Source organism: Myiozetetes cayanensis, unplaced genomic scaffold, assembly GCF_022539395.1.
Source record: "Myiozetetes cayanensis isolate MyiCay16 unplaced genomic scaffold, myiCay2020 scf12, whole genome shotgun sequence".
In the NCBI taxonomy this organism is placed as follows: Eukaryota; Metazoa; Chordata; class Aves; order Passeriformes; family Tyrannidae; genus Myiozetetes; species Myiozetetes cayanensis.
The window spans coordinates 11,341,298-11,361,643 of NW_026086826.1; the positions used below are offsets into that span (position 1 = coordinate 11,341,298).

General features: G+C 44.5%; 1 protein-coding gene across 15 annotated transcripts in view; it reads left to right on the top strand.

The window, feature by feature from the left end:
- The window catches only part of NFIA (nuclear factor I A), a 353,253-nt gene extending 343,506 nt beyond the window's left edge, over window positions 1-9,747 (top strand). For 9 of the 15 annotated variants that reach the window (XM_050306545.1, XM_050306546.1, XM_050306551.1 and 6 more), the window contains one exon: window positions 2,525-2,768. In XM_050306545.1, coding sequence (XP_050162502.1) covers window positions 2,525-2,542 — 18 coding nt within the window. In that variant the 3' untranslated portion in view covers window positions 2,543-2,768. Of the gene's footprint in view, window positions 1-2,524 lie in introns of all 15 variants that reach the window. The other 6 variants (XM_050306547.1, XM_050306553.1, XM_050306554.1 and 3 more) reach the window with 1 other exon arrangement.
- The last annotated feature ends 10,599 nt before the right edge of the window (window positions 9,748-20,346 follow it).

Below are 20,346 nucleotides of genomic sequence, written 5' to 3' on the forward strand. Positions count from 1 at the left end.
CAACGAGACATGATGTAACACCGGGATGAACTTGAACTTGGGGGACTTGAAAAGGGAACAATAGACCAGAGCAATCAATAAAGCCTATTTCAGTGAAGGATTACAGAGCCGCTCTGGGGTAACCTTGTCTGCGAGGCGCGGGGTGAATAGCGAGATGCGTGAAGGAGCGCGGGGCGGCGGGGGACGGACCGACGGACCGGTCGGGGCGGACGGACAGACGGACCGAGGGGCGGGGGAGGCGGCGGAGACCAGGCGGGCGAAAGGACCCTACCGCTGCCAGCTCCGGCCCCGCGCAGCCCCACCTCCGCAACCTCTGAGTTTCTTTTTTTTCAGCTCCTGCTTTTTTTTTTTTTTTTTTTTCGTTTTAATCAACTTCTGAAACGAGGGAATAGTGGCGTGGGCAGCGGCTCCCGCCACCCGGTGGGCCATGTGCCGGACCAGCGGCCATGGAGCCAGCCGGACATCGGCGCTAAGGATGGGAACTATCGCCTCGCTGTGTTCAACCCCTCCACTCCATCGCCTCGCAGTCTTTAACCCTTCCATTCCATCACCTCGCAGTTTTCAACCTCTCTACTCCATCACCTCGTACTGTTCAACCCCTCCACTCCATCACCTTGTAGTGTTTAACCCCTCTACTCCATCACCTCTCAAGTCTTTAACCCCTTTACTCCATCCCCTCACAGTGCTCAGCTCCTCTACTCCATCCCCTCTCAGTCTTAACCCCCCTTAACTTCATCGCCTCTCAGACTGTAACCCCTCTACTCCATCACTTCACAGTTTTAACCCCTCTACTCCATCTCCTCTTAATCTTCAACCCTTCTGCTCCATGCCGTCTCAGTCTTTAACCCCTCCGCTCCATACTGGGCACTGCCACAGTTCCTAGCCTGGCCAAAAACTGTCACACTCAAACAACAAGTGTGAGGGATGACCCTGCAAAGTTTGGAGAAGTTGGCAACTGGTGGTAGTCGGAGGTGCCTCCAGCACAGCACAGCCCACACTCCATGTCCCTGCACCCACCTAAAATCAGTCTAGCTCCGCAGCCAGGGAGGGGAACGGGACTTGGCTCTGCTTCACGAACCCTGCCAGAACTTTCCTCTGTTTATAAACTTTACATATGAGAACTATTTCGTTTAATTGCAGCCTGAGTAAGTCTAAATATAAAATCTGTAGGCAATAGATGGAGCTGATATGGGACTGGTGTGTTTGTATTCAGAAGGGCGAGCGGAGGAAGAGTTAGTTAATGAGGTGTATTGGAAGCAGGACAACTTCTCCAATCGTGCTATTTATTTTACCAGTTCCTACCTCCATGGCAAGACCACATAATCTCCAAGTCCCACATGAAACTTGCCTCAGAGTCTTCTGTAAATGTTCATAAATCCTCCCTGAGCTGATTGTGCTATCAATCATGTCAGACGCCAAAAAGGAACGGAGGAAAAAGTTGGTAAAACTTGTCGTCGGTTTGTACGTGCACACGTACACACCTCATATATTACAGGATCCTGAGGAAAAACGTGGGGTATCAGCAACAGCTCTTTAATACCTGAGTCTTTCTTGTTGTATTACTTTACTTCAGGCTAAATAGTTGCCGCTTGTTGGTGTATTCCCACAGCAATATGTCATTGCCAAGTAGCATCCCCCCGCGCGTACAGTCCCAGGGCCTAACACTGCTCTTATTCATCCCGGGATCAGGTTGGGCTGACCTCGCTGGGGCCGAGCCGGGTCTCCCTGGTGCGGTGGCACTGCCCTGGCTCCAGCAGAGCTCGCTCCAGCTTTCCAACAGTGTTTATTTTCCTATCGAGGAGCGAAATTGTTTTCTGTGCATCTGTGCCGTTGGGTTAAGGACGGTATTGTTGCGGAGCTGAATTCCCAGGGAATTCCCTCCCTTTGGGAAAAAGAAAAAAAAAAAAAGATTTTCCCAAAGACAAGCTATTAGTTGAGGCCCATGTTTGTTTTGAAACACAAGTATGGACAGAGATACGGGACATTTTTGCTGATCCACTTTCCCCCAGATTTGCTTTATCCTGGCTTTTCTCTAGCGATCCACATTTCTCCTAAGAAAACAGCCCTGTTGTTGAATTTCTGTGCATCTGTTCCAGCGAGACAGTTGAAGCAGGGCAGTATAAAGCAACAGATGCTTATGCTGGCACATGCCTAAATACCCAAGAAAACCCCGACTGCAGGGTGATAAATGGCACAGAGAGGCAAATGTGTATCGCCTTTTCAGGGGATTAGACAAAAGTGAACTGGAGGGATCTTCAAGCCATCATCTATTAAAAAGATTGATAACTTGTAACGTGACATGACCCCCGCGTTCATCTGTAGCTATGTCCAGCAACTGTCGGCGAGAAAAAAAAATATATTGATTTGTACAGTATTTTTAATTAAGCTTTGTAATTAGGTCAATTCGTCACGGTCTCAATTAGCCCCCCTCTTGGCGGAGGAGGCTGGCGGCAATGCCCGGAGCCCTTGGGGAAGCAGCGAGAGCGGGCGGCAGGGCTGACACTTCTCCTTTCTCCTTTTGCAGTCCTGGTACCTGGGATAAAAGTCTCCGCTTCCCACCACCCACCGGACAGACCACCAGACCCCTTCCCACCTCTGTAACACGGAAGCAGCAGCAACGCAGCGCAGCGACTTCACATCGGCGGAAGGGGAGGCGAGCAGACACCGACAGCAAACTAGTACATGGAAATGGCAAACGTTATGGTTGAATGGCAAAGGCCGTAACTTTCTCGAGATTTTATTTTATTTTTTCTTTTTTTTTTTTTTTTTAGACAACTTTAGGACTGTTGTAATTTCTCATATGGTGCTGGAAATGGTTGGGCTTCATAACTTTTGAAGTGTTTCATTGGTAGTGTAAGCGTTAGGTGACACTGAGTAGAACTAGCCTCTGCTGCTGCTTACCAACTCGCTGTTGTAACACACTTTCCATATGGAGCCTAACTGTTTTACAGTATCCTCATCGGATTTTCCCATACAGGTGTGAGACTTCTTGAGAAATCATGAAACACACTTAAACTATAACTTTTGTAGTAGCTGAATTCTGCAATATATAACTTACCGGACAGACATAGAGCATGTTTTTCTGTAACATATCGGGGAAAAAAAAATGCAGGTTTTTTTTGTTGTTGTTGTTGTTGGGGTTTTTTTTTTCTTTTTTTTTTTTTTTTACAGTCGGCACTTAGAGATGTAACATGAACCATAAGAGCATTGTCAACAATTTTTTTCCACTCAATTGCAGAGCGATTTAAAACATCGAACTACTACTATTCACTAAAAAAAAAAAAAAAGAAAAAAAAGAAAAAAGTTTGAAATGCTGCACTTACATTTAAAAAGAAAACATTTTTCAACAATTTTCAACAATTACACAAAAATTCATGCAGAAATGGGGAAGTTGGTCTGTTTTGACAGAAACTGACAGGAATCAATCAAAACAATCGAATTTTGAATTGAGTAAAGTGCAATTTCATTGGATAGCTAAATATCTTTGTAAGATAGAGATTGTTGAAAATTCTATTTTTGTTTTCCAAGTCCTTCCACCCCAGGACTCTAAATTATTGGGGTAAAAAACAGCCTTGCAAGAAAAAGGGGAGCTATTTTTGCTTTTTATGTTTTTTATTGTTGAACTTGTATCCCTTTAAAACTGAAGGAAAATTAAAAAAAAAAAAAACAAATCTAATGGTGCTTTTACCACAATATGTTAACTACATTAAATGCTAATTAATCATTTTCTGTTATCAAAGCACATAACTAAAATGAAATCATAATATCTGTTAATTTTATAAGCTAAAAGTCACTATAATGGATTATGCCAATTCTGACAAATTTTACGTGTTTCCGGCAATATAGGGTTTATCAGTTCTCAAACACCTTGGGAATAAGAGAAAACAGTCCAGAAAGTAAAACACCTTTGTGTCCCTGAACTGGTACATTTTCTGGACTGCAAAGAACACAATACAGAAACGAACGATGCTGATCTTACAACTTATGCCAGTTCAAAGCAAGGGCACTTGCTGAAGAAGAAAAAAAACCAGACAAATAAAAAAATCTTAAAAAAAAAAAAAAAAAAAAAAAAGAAGTTTGGACCCCAAACGTCCTGTATCTTATGTACAAAAAAAAGGAAAAAAAAAGAAAAAAAAAAAGAGTGCAAGTGATTTTTTCTATCAGACAGCGGAGCACCCCTTTGCTTCACATGCAACTTTAAGAAGGTTTCCTATACTATACATATATATACGTTCTGGTTGGCGAGTCCAGCTAATCAGAGAAAGTCTCTGCATGTTCTAGTGTTAGTAACTAATTTTTATATAGTTAATGTAGGGTAAAGTAGAGTGCATTAAGACACAATATTGTAATCCCTATTCCAGGCACTTGCCTTTAAACTATGTTTGTTCGACCCTTCAGAAGGGTTTCTACTACTGTCCTATACAATCAAGTAACTGAAATTCTTGGGAAGACACTTTGCTCCTCATCTTTTCCCTGAAACAATGTTTTGTTTTGTTTTCTTAATTTGCACGAAACAAAAAAAAAAAAATTCCATATCAATGTGCCTTGCCCTGGATAGCGATTATTTGTGGAATTGTTGCACATGTTCCTATATTGAAAGGGGTTTTTCCCTAGTCAAGCATTTGGAGACACTTTTTGTAAATGTGACTTTTATGTCAGCCATTGTCAGTTCCAACATCTAGAATTAAATAGGATGTTAGTTGTTCCGCAGATAGGAGTAGTGTTTATTGTCCTGTATGGTCAGTGGCAGTGCTATTCTGAGATCTGTAGATGCTAGATTATCAGTATTTTTGGATGTTGCTGCATTTTACCTTTTATTTGGAGTCTTCCTTTTTTGTTTTGTTTTCTCCCAGATATATGAAAATATGCAATACCTGCTTATATCATGTAGAAAAGCTTAGCAATTATTAATTTTTCTTTTAATTTTTTTTTATTTGACCAAAGTTGGTGCTGCACTTGACGCAGTGTGTTTTAGGTGTTTGTCTTTGTACTTTTGTGATTTTTGAATGCACATGCAGGAAGGGCTCTTCTTAGAGAAGCAGTCAAACTGTGAAGCACTAAGCTGAACCCTGCTTCAAGCAATTTTTGTTTTACAACTGTTCCTTTCACAAGCAAGCCTTAAAAAAAAAAAACTTCCTTTTTCTTCAGATCCCACACCCATTTTTATTAGCAGACTGCAATCAATCCACATTCAATAAAAGTATATAATGCCCATTTTTATATGCACGTTTTTAAACTTCCAAGTTCTGAAAATTGTTTACTGGTTATTCTCTATTTAAGGAAAAAATAAAATGTTTTGGATTTTCATATGTGTCTGATAAGTGGTTGAGTAGTCATTTTGCTCTATTGTATTGTGTGATTGTTAGTATATGGTATCACATCCTCTAGCCAGCATCCTTTGCCTTCCCTATAGCACTTAGCTGGGCATTACTTTATTAAGACATATGTGCACTAAAAAAAAAAAAAATAGCAGCTTTCAGTGCTTCACAGTGAAGGGAAAAAAGCCTAGACAAACATTTTGTCAGAACCTTGCTATGAGACAAGGTATTACCAGTAAATTGGTTGTATATACAATAAAATTGCACCCTTTTTTAAACAAAACAAACTAAGCAATAGTTTGGGCAGTTAGTTGTTTTTAGTGAGCATGTTGTAGTCATGGCTGCAAAGAGAGAGAATTAAACTGCCCACTCAGAAGATATGTAATTTGTATGTTGTATAGTTTTATTGATTACACTGATTTATTCTACCCTATTTTATAATGCAGGACTTTTGTAATGTTGTTTAAATGAGGAAAAATTTCTGTCAAATTAGCTTAGTGGAATTTCTGATTGTTCGTTATAAAGGCAGCGTTCATAGAATTGCTTTTTTTTTTTTTTTTTCCTTTGGGAACTGGATTTAAGTTAAAAACTTTCCCGTTTCCTTTTTTTGTATGTATTTAAATACAGTTATTTTTCTTCTCTCAATGGTATAGCATATTCCTATGCTTGAGAAGTATAGGCTACTGAAGAACCATTGTAAATGGACATTACAGGTATGCTGTATTTTTGAAGGTATTTTTGTCATATTAAGTTTGATGACGCTAAAGTTAGGGAACTCTGAGCAGAATTGCGAGAAAAAAAATGTTTTAAAGGCTTTAAAACATTAGGTAGGAGGTCAAGGGTGTTAACCAACAGGGGTTGTAAAGTATTACACACTAAATTCAGTTTGCGTTCACCTTCCTCTCATGCAGGAAACGCGGCAGTTCCATTCTGTGCAGGTGTAGAGAACAAACAGTGTTTCAGTCCTCCGAGGAGTGGGGAGGCAAGCAGGGATGAGGCAGGAGGGATGGAGCATCCATACACCATCCATCCCTCCATCCCGTGGGGGTGCGGGAGGGAGTGGGGCCGGCAGCTGGAGCCCTCCGAAGGGTCACGGCCCCGCTCCCGCTCCGGCCGCTCTTTTTGAGTCACAAGAACAACTTTTTTCCTCCCCGTCTCCTCTCCAGAACCGTCAGACGCACAAATACTCTGACCTGTACCCACCCCCCGCCCATCCAAATTTAAAGCCCTAGGGATGGCTTAGCGCGAATTGACTTTTACTCAAGTTAATTCCTTTGTTTTTCCCTCTTTTTGGGGTTTTTTTTTTTGAGCGAGGGCACTTGCTTTTCTCATGCCGCACACCCCAGCAATGCCATTTATTATTTATTCTTCTTCCTTTATAATAAAAAACTTTCGGGCTTCAAATTTAGGCAGCCATGGTACACTTTGTCTCTGTTGCTTGTTCCCCCTCCCCTTAAGGTCGAAGGGGAAAAGAAACACCAAGTTTTCTCAACTCCACAGTATTCAGTCAGCCCACAGGAATATGCAAAATCCCTCTAACATTTTTTTTTTCTTTCTCTAGTTTTCTTTGTTCCGTATATTTGCAGCTTTGTAGTAACAGTGTTATAAAATATTTACTGTACAAAAATACAAAAAAACCCAGATACATAGCCTAAAACAGTTTTTTTTTCCTTGTGGTGAATTATTTTTTTTTTTTAAGAATGTCAGTTAATATTGTACTTTGCATTGTGTCTCTGGAAATATCTTTTTTTTTCTTTTTTTTTATTGGTAGAAGGCCTCCATCGAACAAAATTAAAACCATAACCGGCATGACAATGTAAGGAGAGCTTCAATGGCACCTAAACAATAAATAAATAACAAAATCAACCTCATGAGGTCTGTCGGAGGCAGGTCTTGTGAAGTTAACACTGCCTGCTAGGCAGGATTTTCATTAAATCAAGCTTACAATGCCAATTTTGTCTTGAAGTCAATGCATGTATTACTGTTTGACAGTAAACCCAGCTATGCCATCATCAAGTCCAAGGCTGCGCAATAGTCTAATTAGTATCGAGTACATTTTCCTTTTATTTTTTCCAATAAAAAAGCAGTGGGATGAAAATTGCTTTGATATATAGCAGGTAACATTGAAGCTATTCCATAGCACTTAACTGTAGTGAATACTGTGTCACCAATTCTGAAATCAATTTAATGTTTAATGCAAATCCATTACATGGTGCTATTACAGGCTGGCAAAATGATTTACAAAAATGTGACAACTTGGGCTCAATTCACTCTGCTTTCCAACAATGTAAATGCATAGCAGTGTTTATCTGCATGAAAACTATGCACTAATCTATCTGAAAAAAAAAAAAAAAGAAAAGAATATATCAACTTTGGTATCTACTTTCCGTTTACTTCGATCCTTGCCTTTTCGGTCATTGTTATAATGCCAGCTTTAGGACAGAAAGAATTATAAGAAAACCAGCATAATACCTGATATATTAAAATGTAGTGCCTGTGAAATCTGTATTATATTGCTCTTCTGAAGTAAGATTTTTCTACACCGGTAGCCTTCGCTGTCTGTCAGAACCTTCTGATATAGGTGATGTAAAATAACCGTACAATATTAATGCATGCTATTCCATAATGCTTAGTAGCTGTATGAATATTACTCAAAGTTATGTTAGTCTTTTTTTCTGACTTGGTTCTTGTCAGATAGGTTTAAAGATATTTCACTGAGAACGCAAATTCTGTCTTTATTGATTTGGGGTGTTTTCAGTATTTTGGAGGTATACATTTACTTAAATTCAGTATTACTTGTGTTTCGGGTTTTTTTTCTTTTTTTTCTTTTTTTTTCCTTTTTTTTTTTTTTTTTTTTTTTTCCCTAGAGGGCAGGACATGGTGTTTGAGACCAGAAATCCGTGCCTGGTAAGATTTTCGTCTCGAAAAGCTACCCTAAGAATTCAGAGAGCTTGCTCTGAAGAACAGTTAAAATTGAAGGGACAGTCCTTTAAACCCACAAACGAGACCGAGCTCATGTTGCGAGAGATTTCTTAATGGGCAGCGGTGAACCAGGTACCCATGCTTGACCCTTCTTCACACCAGACTTCCTCATATAGAAAGAAAAAAACCCTTTAAAAAAAAAAAAAAAGAAAAAAAGAAAAAACAAAAAACCTCATGTGGTTGTTTAGTTTCATGCACAGTTGCAATATTTTTCTTCAAACTCTGTACAAACTTTGGGCCCGATTCATAAAAGCTCCTTTGCTATTAACACGGGGAGGCTGGTGGGCTTTTCTCCTCCAAATTGAGGACAGGTTTCACCTTGGCACGTGCGCCCGCTGGCTCTCCTCTCTCTCCCGTTCCCCTCTCCGCCTCCCCAAACCCCACAGAGACCAGGAATGGATGGGAAGGGGTTGTGGAGGCGGTGAGGCAGCACAGGACCATGCTCCGAACGCCAGAGGTGCAGCTGGCAGGAGGAAAGGGGGACATGGGAGAGGATGGCTCCATGCCGCGCTCCGGCTGGTGCCGGGGGTTTGGGACACGGCAGCATGAGGAGACTCGATTACAAAAGAGATCTTGTCCCATACCAGAACAAAATATGCTCGATTGCTACCTCTGAGCTCTAGAGAAACCCTCCATCGAGGCGAGCGCTCGCCCACAATGTGAACTTTTGTACTTTGTACGCCTTTTTGTAGGGAAGACTATTTTCCACTTAGTTAATCTTCTATGCTCGAGATGAACAAAAACAATTGTGTTGGGTGAAATCCCCCTCCCCTTTTATCTGCATCCACAAATTAATATGAGGGGAAAAAACAAAAAGAAGATGAGTTTCTAAATGGAGCATGGTAGGGCGAGAGTGCCCGGCTTGGCATCCGCCGACGATACTTGTCCTTGTTGCCGGCATCCCTGCTGCCTTGGGGAAAGGGCCACGAAATCCTTTTGAAATACAATCAAGGAGAAATCTCCATTTTGGCTGGCTGTGCGGGTTCTCCGCTCGGCCGAGCTCTACCCTAGCCCTGCCCTGCTGCCTGGGATCGGCCCAGCCCAGTCCCTCAGCGGCGGTTTGAGATTTGGGGCGCTAAAATTTCCACCGGCCGTGTGAAAGATCTGCTGCAAATTCACTTGACACCCGTGTTAATACCATGTCGTGTTCATTTTTTTTTATGAGTCAGGCCCCTCGTGCCTCTAGTATACTTGTATTGACTCTCATAGTTACCATTTTAGTTTTACTGTGTTCTGTGAAAAAAATTGTAATTGGTTGAGAATCACTGTGGGCATCCATTCTTATTCAACTAAGTCTCCGCAGGTTTTTTGAGCTGGTGTGGATTAGTTTAACTCTTGTATTCAACCATTAGTGCTACCACCTTCTCACATTACAATACAATTACTGGAAGCAAGTACTGCATTTCCTATGCAACAAAAAAGGAAAATAAAAAATTGCTAATGCTAACAGGTCGTGTTGTTATTTACTTCCAGCTGGGCACTGGGTGGGATGCGGCTGTAGGACTGCGGGCGTTGCTGCCCGTGGCGGCATTGATGTCTCCAGGTGGTTGGTGCCAGCCCTCAGACCTGGGCAGGCTCCCAGGCAGTAGCTTCATCCTAAATGATGGGGATTTTTAGTTAAATTGAGTCACTGTTGTCACATTCTTCCCTGTGTTGTTGGTGTCCCACCACACAGAATCGTTCCTTGCACGATAACAGATTAATCCTTGGCGAAACTCCGAAGATTAAATCATCCAAAGTAAAGACACAAAGCACTCCTAGGAAAGACCAGGGAGATTAATAAATGTTGCAAATGCTGCAATATATCTTCAAATTTAGCTAAACTAGAAAAATATTACCACATTTCCAAGGAGCCCCAGTACAGCTGTCGGCCGTGGCTGTTGGGGTTGATCTTGAAACCCAGCCAGAAGAGTTACCCTTCTCTGCAAGATTCTTTAGGCAAAAAATTAGGTTTTACAAACTAAAATTTCCTTCAAAATTTTTCACTTTGCAACACCTTCTGCTTAAAAGTCATCTGCAGAAATTAATATTTTCAGAAACAGTTCTTTTGCATTGAAGCCATTCTGCCTGTTTTCTGCTTAAAAGAGGGTACTGAGATGGGTGAGGCAAGGGCTGGTGCAGTTCTCTGTCACATGGCCTTAGCGGATACGAGACAGGGACCACTGTGACCCCAAGCCCTTCCTTGGGCAGCACCAGCTGCAGCACTAGCTCTTCCATTTTATCTGGGGGGGAAATGAGTGTTTTGTAACAAATAGCTGCCTGACACTCATAAACCGCTGGTATTTCCTTTCTCACACCTCCACAGAGTTTTGGTTTTGGCTACAAGGCCAGGGTGGGAGGGTCAGGCTGGGCACAGCTCTAATGTCACTGTCCCCAGGGGCCCCTCGCTGTGTCCTGGTCACTGCCTCAGACATGGGCCCTGTTGGCACCAATTCATGGTGTGGCAGCTGAGGACAGCTTGGACCCTGTTCAACTTGGCTTTTTTTTCTCATAAAGGAGACTAGACAGTAAGGAAAAGCCAATTCTGTCCTCAAAAAAACCACAGTACCCCAGGCAGGGGCTCACCAGAAGCATTGTCCCTTTCACTGCTGCAAGCACTGGGAGGAAAGAGGGAGAAGGAGGGGGAGTGGAGGTGCTCAGCCTGTGCCCACTGCCCGAATTGGGCAGAAAATTTATCTTGAGGTTGCAAAAACAGCCTTAATGATGGTGGTGTCCCTTTGGTTTGGAAGTGAGCCCAGGCATGGGCCACCCTGCCCCACGGGGCTGAGGGATCTGGATGCTTTCTTCAAGCAGTGGCCGTGAGCAGGAGAGGTGCAGGGATGGGAGGGAGGGATAGGACCCACCACTGCACATCACTGCACAAATACAGCAAAATTAAAATCTGCTTTAAAAAAAGTGCAGTGACAGTACACAGGGAAGGTGTCGCCCATCACTGCATCTCCGACAGCTCCACACCACTGCTCCTTCCCCGTACTCTCATCCACCGCCCCCCTACAAAAATCATTCACTATTATTTATTTATACCCTTTATTATTGAGGGCATTGGCTGAGGCTGCCCTGGGTTTGGTGGAGGAATGAGGAGGGTGCAGGAGGGCAGCTGGTTCCTGCCCCACACAGGTGGCAGCCGTGCAGGGAGTGGAGCAAGCACTGTCCAGGGCTTGGGCACCGTCTCCTGCTTTCCTCATCCTTTTCTTTCACCTTTTTTTTCACTCCTGCTTTCTTGCTTTCTTTCTTCCTGCAGGAGAAAAGGTCTCCATCAGCATCTAAGGAAATAAATCCCATTTATTATTTATCACTATCAAAATGTGTCAGCCTGGCTCGGGACGCAGGAGGAATACGGAATAGCCACTAACAGAAATCAAAAACTTGGGGTGGAAAATGCACAGGGTGGGGTTTAGGCAGGGAAATGTGGGTGCTTGGCTGTGCTCAGAGGGAGATCTGGCTACTTAATTGCCTTCTTAAACGTAAACGTTTCTGTTGATGGAACAAGAACAGGACTCAGGAATATTACCAAGGTGGTGGGTTTGTCCAATGTCTGCTGAAAACCAGCCAAGACTAGAAATACTAACTGGTTCACTACTTCAGCAACACAGTATTAATTGCAGCTGCATGTTTTGATGGGCAGTTAGCACACTGGTATTGATGAAAATGGCACCACTTCATCTCAAAATTAACTGTTTGGCTGTTCAGAAACTGGAGCTGATAAATTCTGGTGATAAATTCACCACGGAGATTTATGCCATCGTAATTCGGGCCCACAGGCACACTGTGGTGGGGACAGGGACCATTATTGACACCACTCTCCCCTCATCCATGGGTTTTTTTAATCCTTCCAGAAATTTGGGTCCAGTAGTCTCATGACCTTTAGAGTCAGATTTGGTGTTCCTTTAAAATCCGTGATGCTCAGGGTCCAAGTAACCCTCCATGCCACAGGCAACTGGAAGCATGGCCAAGTCTGCAGCAGCACATTGGATGCTCTGAACCACTTCCTTTTCCTCCAGATCGATGGAAACAGAGCACGGTTTTCCCCACTGGTGTTATTTTTATGGAGGCCATTGGCGAGGAGAGGAGGCATCTGAAAAACCATACAGTTATCCCAAAAACCTTTGAGATACAGAGTCAGGCTGTTGGTGCTGCAAACTGGAAAGATCTAATTTCATTACTATTTTTATTAAAGTTTTTTATTATCATCATCATCATCCTCTTGCTTGGCAGAGCTGCACCCAGCATGTATTTATTTATGTACTTATTTATTTATGTCCCCCTCTACTCTTCCACAGGGCAAAGCAAAGCATTGCTGCAATTCAGGTCAGCCCCAAAACCATCCCTTTCTCCAGGGTTTTTCATTTTTTTGCAGGATCTGCTCTGGACTGGAGGCAATGTGTGGGCAGGGGCCGCAGCCCACCCTGTGCCACAGAAATATTCATCTGTGGAGGATGAACGGCAGCTCTCTGCCTTGGGCGGCAAAGAAATTGGAAAATGTTCCTATAAATGTGATTCATATGACACAGCACCTGCCTGCACATTGTATTATCCAAATCCATTAGGGTGAAGGAGATGCAGCCAACTATTTGGGGATATGGGGTTTAATTTTTCCCCCCATTGTTCCTTATTTCCCCACAGAAATTTCATATCCCAACTCCTTTTTTTCCCTTCCAACGCTCTTTCAAAATTTTGCATATTGTTATTGGGTGGAAGAGGCCCAACTTTTAGAGAAACTTCAGCTGGATGTTGCATTTATAAATAAATGTGACAAATTTAATAGGGTAGGATAGGTATTTGAATTATTGATTGTTAAATATTTAAGCTGCAAGTCCCCATCCATCAGCATGGGTGAGAAGGCTCGGGGCAGATTTATGATGCTGGAGTTTTCCTGGTTAGCTGGCACTTGGCATTTCTATTAATTATAGCCCACACATTTGGGTTTTTTCAGGATTTGTTAGAAGTATTTGTAAAAGATGTCCCTATTATAGCATTTAAATATTGTTTGTGCAACTGGAACGTGTTTTCTATTGGGGATTAATACACTGTTTGATTTAGGGGAAAATTAAATTAGAAGGTGTAAGTCTCAGGAGACAGGTGCTATATTTGAGAAGGGTTTCCACCACTGCAAAGCACAAAGGTTTCCTTTTATATATAAATATTTTTCTCTGGGTCTTTCCTGGGGTCTGCAGGTGGGTTGGAAAGCTCAAAAGTGCCCTTGGTGATGGAGAGTTGGAGAGGAGGAGTATGGCAGGGAGGAATACATCCTATTTATTAATTTTAAGGGATTTAGGGCCTCCCTCTCTAACAATTTCCCCGGGAAGGATGCAAGCCCTGGGGCAGGAAGGGTCTGTGCGAGGGAGGAAACTGCCCGGGGCCATCGGGTCAATAACACGCCTCCGAAAAAAATCCCTCCTGAAGTCTGGAGCTGGATGATAGATTGTAATTGCTCAAGAAGAGCCATTATGGCCTGTTAGGTCAATACTCTGCATTTCCAAAGTGCTTTAATTAATACATATTTACATCAGGTACAGCAGGGACTTCTCTGAGACTTCTCTGAGGTTTTAGGGCAAGAAAGGCTTCGAATTTTCATAATTTGGGGGAGGGGGAACACAAGTTCAGTCTCTTAGGGCTTTATTACAACTTATCAAAACTCATCTTGATGTCATAAGCAGCAAGAAAATCTCCATCCAGCAAGAGCAACACATCGTCCCCCACCTGGAGAGGTGGTTTAGGGGGTCCCACAGGGTGAGGAGGACAAAGATACCCCTGAAGCTTCACCAGTGCACCCACCAGAAGCTCTTTGTCCTTCCACTCCCAGATGTTCTTTTGGAGTCATTAAAAGTTACCAGAAACATAAATGGGGAAAAAAGATATGCTAGCAGTGGGGAAGGCACAAAGATTATTTTGGAGAGGGTGACCCACACCCTCCAAAGTATTTTTAAATCATAACTTCTTCTTTCAAGCAACAAGTCACTCACCCTCTTCATGGGACCTCAGGGCTCAGCCACCTCCCCATGTTACCCATCTTCCTCCTGGGCACTGTTGTGATCCTGCACAGGCAATTAAATATATGAAGAATGTTAATTAAATTAGAGTATAATTAAATATAATTAAATATAAGAAGAACGTAGACCTGCTGGAGCAAGTCCAGAGGAGGCTATGGAGATGCTCCGAGGGCTGGAGCCCCTCTGCTCTGGGGCCAGAATGGGAGAGGTGGGAGTGTTCAGCCTGGAGAAGACAAGGCTCTGGAGAGACCTTAGAGCCCCTTCCAGTGCATAAAGGGGCTCCAAGAGAGCTGGAGATGGACAAGGCAGGGCAAGCGGGAATGGTTTCCCACTACCAGAGGGCAGGGCTGGATGACATATTGGGAAGGAATCCTTCCCTGTGAGGGTGGTCAGGCCCTGGCACAGGTTGCCCAGAGCAGCTGTGGCTGCCCCATCCCTGGAAGTGTTGAAGGTTAGCTACATGGGGCTTGGAGCAAGCTGGGCTAGTGGAAGGTATCCCTGTCCATGGCAGGGGTGGAGATGATCTTCAAGGTCCCTTCCAACCCAAACCAGTCTGTGATTCTGTGACATGCCCTTAAATTTTTGCAATTCTGCATCTGCTCAGGGCTCAGTCCAGTGTTGGGGTCATCAGGATGTTACTCACGGGACATCAATTTACCTGCTAGAGGAATTCCAGGTGTGCTCCTTGATGTGGGAAGCATAGGTGTTACATCTCTGCCTACTGTAGGTGGCACAGCTGGGGTCAGTGACCAGCAGGTCACCACCCTCTGAGGTAACTCTAAAAATATAAATGCTACAAGCCTATTGATTTTTTTTATTTTATGTTTTTTTCCTCTGCAACCACAAATTAGAACCGGCACTGCTAAAACTCACTGGTCTATCCACAAATTTTAATTAAAACCTAAATAAATCATTTTGGGCTCTGCACTTGCATATAAACAATGCGGGAGATGGCACACTTACAGCAGCTTGTCAGCGTTCGCTGACTAATGAGTCACTGTGAAAATACAATCTGAAGGGCCAGAATTGAAAGCAGATTCCTTGGTTAACGAAGGGCACATGCGACCCTGCCATGGCCATCACAGCAGAAGGCACCAAAACCACCTCTCAGGGCTTGAGGGGAAGGAGAAATTTCGTTAAGGCTGGCAGGACAAGGGTTTATTAAATAAAGCTCAGTAATGCGATAGTGCAGCTGCAGCCTTTTCGCCCAGCTATGGAGTCATGTTTTCCCCTGTCCTTGCAGCAAACAATAACCATATGCTGGATTTGTTACCAAATGTTTATTTTATTCCTTCATTAGGACACAACGAGGACTCAGAAAAAAAGAGTTTTCATTGCTCCAAGCGCTCGGGAAGAGCTTTTAACCAGGATCCAGCTGTGTCGTGTGGAGCTCATGCCGCTGCCCAACGCTGCTTGCAGCGGGTGCTGTTCAAGGTTGTGCTTTGCCATGTGTCACCACGTGTCCCTGCTGCATCCCTGGATTCAGGGGTCTCATCAGAGACAGCCAGCATGTGCGGGAGCCAGGGAGCCAGGACGGATTTGTGGGTCATGTTACTCCTCCCACTCTGGGGCATCAGGCACAGGACTATTGGGAAGGTGGCCGAGTGAGACCCAAAGTTAAACAAATTCTTCTCCCGTGTTTTACGAACTCTCCCTGTCTGATGGCACAGGCAGCACCAAGGCCAGGGGGTTTCACAGTTCCACAGAACTATTCGGGTTGTAAGGGACCTCTGGAAATCCACCATTCCAACTCCCCTAATTGAGCAGGTGACACAGGAATGGGTCCATGTGGACATCCCTCCAGAGAGGGAGACTCCACATCCTTCCTGGAGGCAGAGTGCTCCAGTGCTCTGCCACCCTCCACATAAAGAAGTCCTTCCTCATGTTGAGGTGAAACTTCTTGTCATTTAGTTTCTGGCCATTGCTCCTCAACCTGTCACTGGGCACCCCTGGAAAGAGTCTGGCACTATTCTCTGATGCTATATTCCCTGCATGGACCACCCCATTCTCCCTGCATGGACACCACCCTCCTTGCATGGACCACCTCCTTCATGTACAGACCACATGGGAAAGTGTCCTCCCAAGGCCAGCATTCCAACCAGCAGATTTCCACAAATGCTTTAAATTTAGTAAAACACCATTTTCTTAGGGAACATCTTCTCCAGCAAACAGTTAAGGCAGACCTAAGGATCAAAGTTTGGGATTTTCCCCACCAAGGGACTGAGAGTCTCCAGAAATGCATCTCCCACACGCATGGAGTTTGGAGTCACAGTTCCTAAAAATCACCCAAAAGGACAATGCTTACTGCAGCCCCACACGTGCCGGTAGCTCCACGAGCCACAGCAAACCATTCCCAGCAAAGACCAAGGAATTGTCTTGCTCCCAAAATACCCAAGAACGATGCTATTTTCTCCAAGAATGATGCTTTTACCACCAAGAATGATGCATTACCACCAGAGAACAATTCCGTTTCCACAAAGAACGATGATATTTCCACAGGAATGATGCTATTTCCACAGGAATGATGCTATTTCCACCAAGAAGGATGCTATTTCTTTTGGAGGGTGATGGTAACTCACCCCAGAGCATCTCAAGCAAGGAAATGCCTGGAAACAGGAGCTGGCTCTCCTTGCTTGCCTTTGCTTTTGGGGTTTTTTATCCTCCTTTTAAGCAGCCTTGTGAAAAGAAAGAAAAATGTGGTAGGGGTTGTGTGTTGCTTCTGCAATTCAAAACCTGGTCTTGACTGAGAAAAAACTTTTAAAGATCAGAAAAATAAGCAAACCTCTCCCAACTGCAGCACACGTTCATGGGAACAAGATGTGGCGCACATGAGGCTGTCCCAGGGAGAAAGTTCGCTAAAAATAACATATGCAGATTATGTACATAAAATGTCATGAAATATCAGCACAGAAAGCCGCGTGGTGGTTCAGGCTGTTGCAATTACAGCTGAAATGGGCCAGATGAAGGACACACAGCACTCAGAGTGTCTGCAGTGGGACCAGGCATGGGGCCAGCTCCTCTCTCCAGCCATTGCTCGAGGCACTGGGGCCAAGACCCTGCCAAAATATAGTAGGATGGGGCTTATTATTATTTTCTGGCTAAGGAGGATCAGGGATAGCCCTTGGGCTGCTCTGAAAGGGTGAACTACCTGCAAAGGGTGAACTCTCAGGGGCTGGGGAAGGGCTGAGTTGAGACTGCTCCACCAGCCAGGAGCACAGCTGTGGTGGAGTTGCCAGAAACATCCAGACTGGAGGATGTTACAAGAGCCTGCAGTGACAGGACAAGGGCGAATGGTTTTAAACTGACAGAGAGTAGGTTTAGGTATTAGACAGAAGTTCTTCCCTGTGAGGGTGGTAAGGCCCCGGCACAGGTTGCCCAGAGAAGCTGTCGCTGTCCCATCCCTGGAAGTGTCCAAGGCCAGACTGGACAGGACTTGAAACAACCTGGTGTGGGGGAAAGTGTCTCTGCCCATGGCGGGGGGTTGGAACTAAATGAACATTGAGGTCCATTTCCACCCAAACCATTCTATGATTCTTTGACTTTCCCAAATCAGAGCCAACTCCATTTCACATAATATTTATTCATATTTAATTGCTAATATTTAATATTAAGTGAAGAAGAGGCAGATTCAGTGACTCTGCAGCACATCCTGATGGCTCTTACATGTGTGCACAAATTGCAGAAGAAAATACATATTTCTACATATATGGAACTGGGTGACCTGAGGGAGCCCCCCCATCTTTCTCACAGCTGGGGGCTCCTGGAGCACTGCTGTGTTTCTGCTAACAGGAATCATTATCTCACAAGGAGCAAATAGGGAAGAGAACAGAGGAGACAAATTAAATTAAAAAATTAATATTTTATTAAAATTGACAGTTAAGAAGAGTTCATCCATGATTTTGGCAACCAGTGGAAATTGCCTGTCTCTATTTCCACCAGCATGGAGGGCTCTAGCAGGACAGTGAGGAGAGGGAATGCCATTGCCCCCCATTGCCTCTCCCAAAACAGAGAAATTTTGGATTCCTTGCAGCTGAGCTGCTGCATCCCACCAACACCCCTCCAGCCCAACCCTGCCACCTTGGTACGTATTAAAATGAGTTATGTAGGTCACTGTGTAAAAACAAACAGTGTGTAGATGCATGCAAATAACAGAGCAGAACTCCAAGAAAATTTATATCACAGCCACAAGACCAAGGAGGGAGCGTGGAAAATGTCAGCCAGATTAAAATGCCACCCTGAAGGGCTCGAGGGGGTCTGGCAGCCTCGTTAGTGCCTCAGAGTGCCTTGAGATCCTCCCATTCACAAGCAGAATTAGTTACCAGGATCTTTCCTCTGGCAGAGTAATTGGTATGGATCTGCTTCACTCAGTATGAGTGATGATCTGAGTAGAAAAACCACCCTTTTTGAGATTTGCTGTACAGGCAGAGGTGTGGCTCACAGCCACAGCCCAGGGGAACTGCCACAGCTGGAAATCATAGAATCACACACTGGTTTGGGTTGGAAGGGACCTTGAAGATCATCTCATTCCACCCCCTGCTATGGACAGGAACACCTTCCACTAGCCCAGCTTGCTCCAAGCCCCATCCAACTGGCCTTCAACACTTCCAGACATGGGGCAGCCACAGCTTCCCTGGGCAACCTGTGCCAGAGCCTCACCACCTTCATAGGGAAGGATTCCTTCCCAATATGTCATCCAGCCCTGTCCTCTAGTAGTGGGAAGCCATTCCCCCTTGCCCTGTCACTCCAGACCCTTATCCAAAGTCTCTCTCCAGCTCTCTTGGAGCCGCTTCAGGCACTGGGAGAGGCTCTAAGGTCTCCCTATAGATTATAAGTTGTCAGAAATCACAAGTTATCAACCCAGTGGAGTGCAGGGGGGGCACAGCTCCCTACAAGCATCGTGCCTTGCCCACAGCCTTGCTTTGGAAGCATCTCCCTCTGCGCCATGAGGGAATTGGGGCTAACACCTCCCTGGGCATCTCACTGGTTCGTGATGCCAACAGGGATCCAACCTCTGCCTTCCATGATGATGCCAGCACACCCCAGCCTTTATGAACTTCAGTTACCCATGTTACACATTTAAATCACTTTTCTAGCAAATAAAGCTTTTACCCAGCTCATTGGCCAGAATTAAATCCCTTTACACAGATTTTTCTTTTTTCCTCTGCTCCAAGAATGCTTTTCATTTCCAAGCACACACTGCCCTGGCGGCTCCTGGGGTGACCAAGGCCTCTTGTGTGTCCACAGAAAAGCACCCTGATTCATCCCTTTCCCATAATTTTGTCCTTTTCTTGGATTCTTTTTTTCTTTTCCTTTCTTCCCAGTCTACTTGAAAGGCGCTGATGGAAGGAGAGAAGTATTCATCGCCCAAGTTAATTCACGTGGCCACCGGCGTCTCCACAACTTTCCTCTCTGCCACCATCCCTGTGCAGGGTTCAGTGTGTCTGCAGAGCTTGGCAACCCCAGCAGTGGGACAGCCATGTGAGGAATGACATTGTTTGCTTGCTCCAGGTCCAGCTATTTGTCACTGGCCGTTTTGCCTCCAAAGCTTTAATATTCCATGAGCTCCGGGCTGGCTGGTGCCCCACAGCCACGACCGGGTGCTGCGGCTCCTTCTGCAGTGCAGTGATAGCTGTCGGGGGGGAGTTGTGTCCTGCAGCACACAAGACTCTTTTTATTCTGATTGATTTTCAGTTAATAAATTTTAACCCCCTGAACTGAGGTGGCTGCCGATGGGACTAGTGCATGGAGCAACGGGGATGCAGCTTGTGGAACACTGGGGGCTTGGCCAGGGGGCCACGGGCACCCCCTCAGCCCATCCAGGGAAGCCAAGGGGACCCCAGAGGGGAGGACTGTGGCTTGAGGAACACCCTCACAGGGAATACAGTGTTTATTTATTTAGGAAATATGCACCTTAACAAAAAAACATGAAACCACCACAGCCCCCCACGCACCATTCCCATGGGTGCCAACCAGCCTCTGTTTCTCCATGCAGGGAAATGGGTTGATTTTCCATATTAAGAAAGGACAGGAAGGACAATACAAATATCCCACATAAA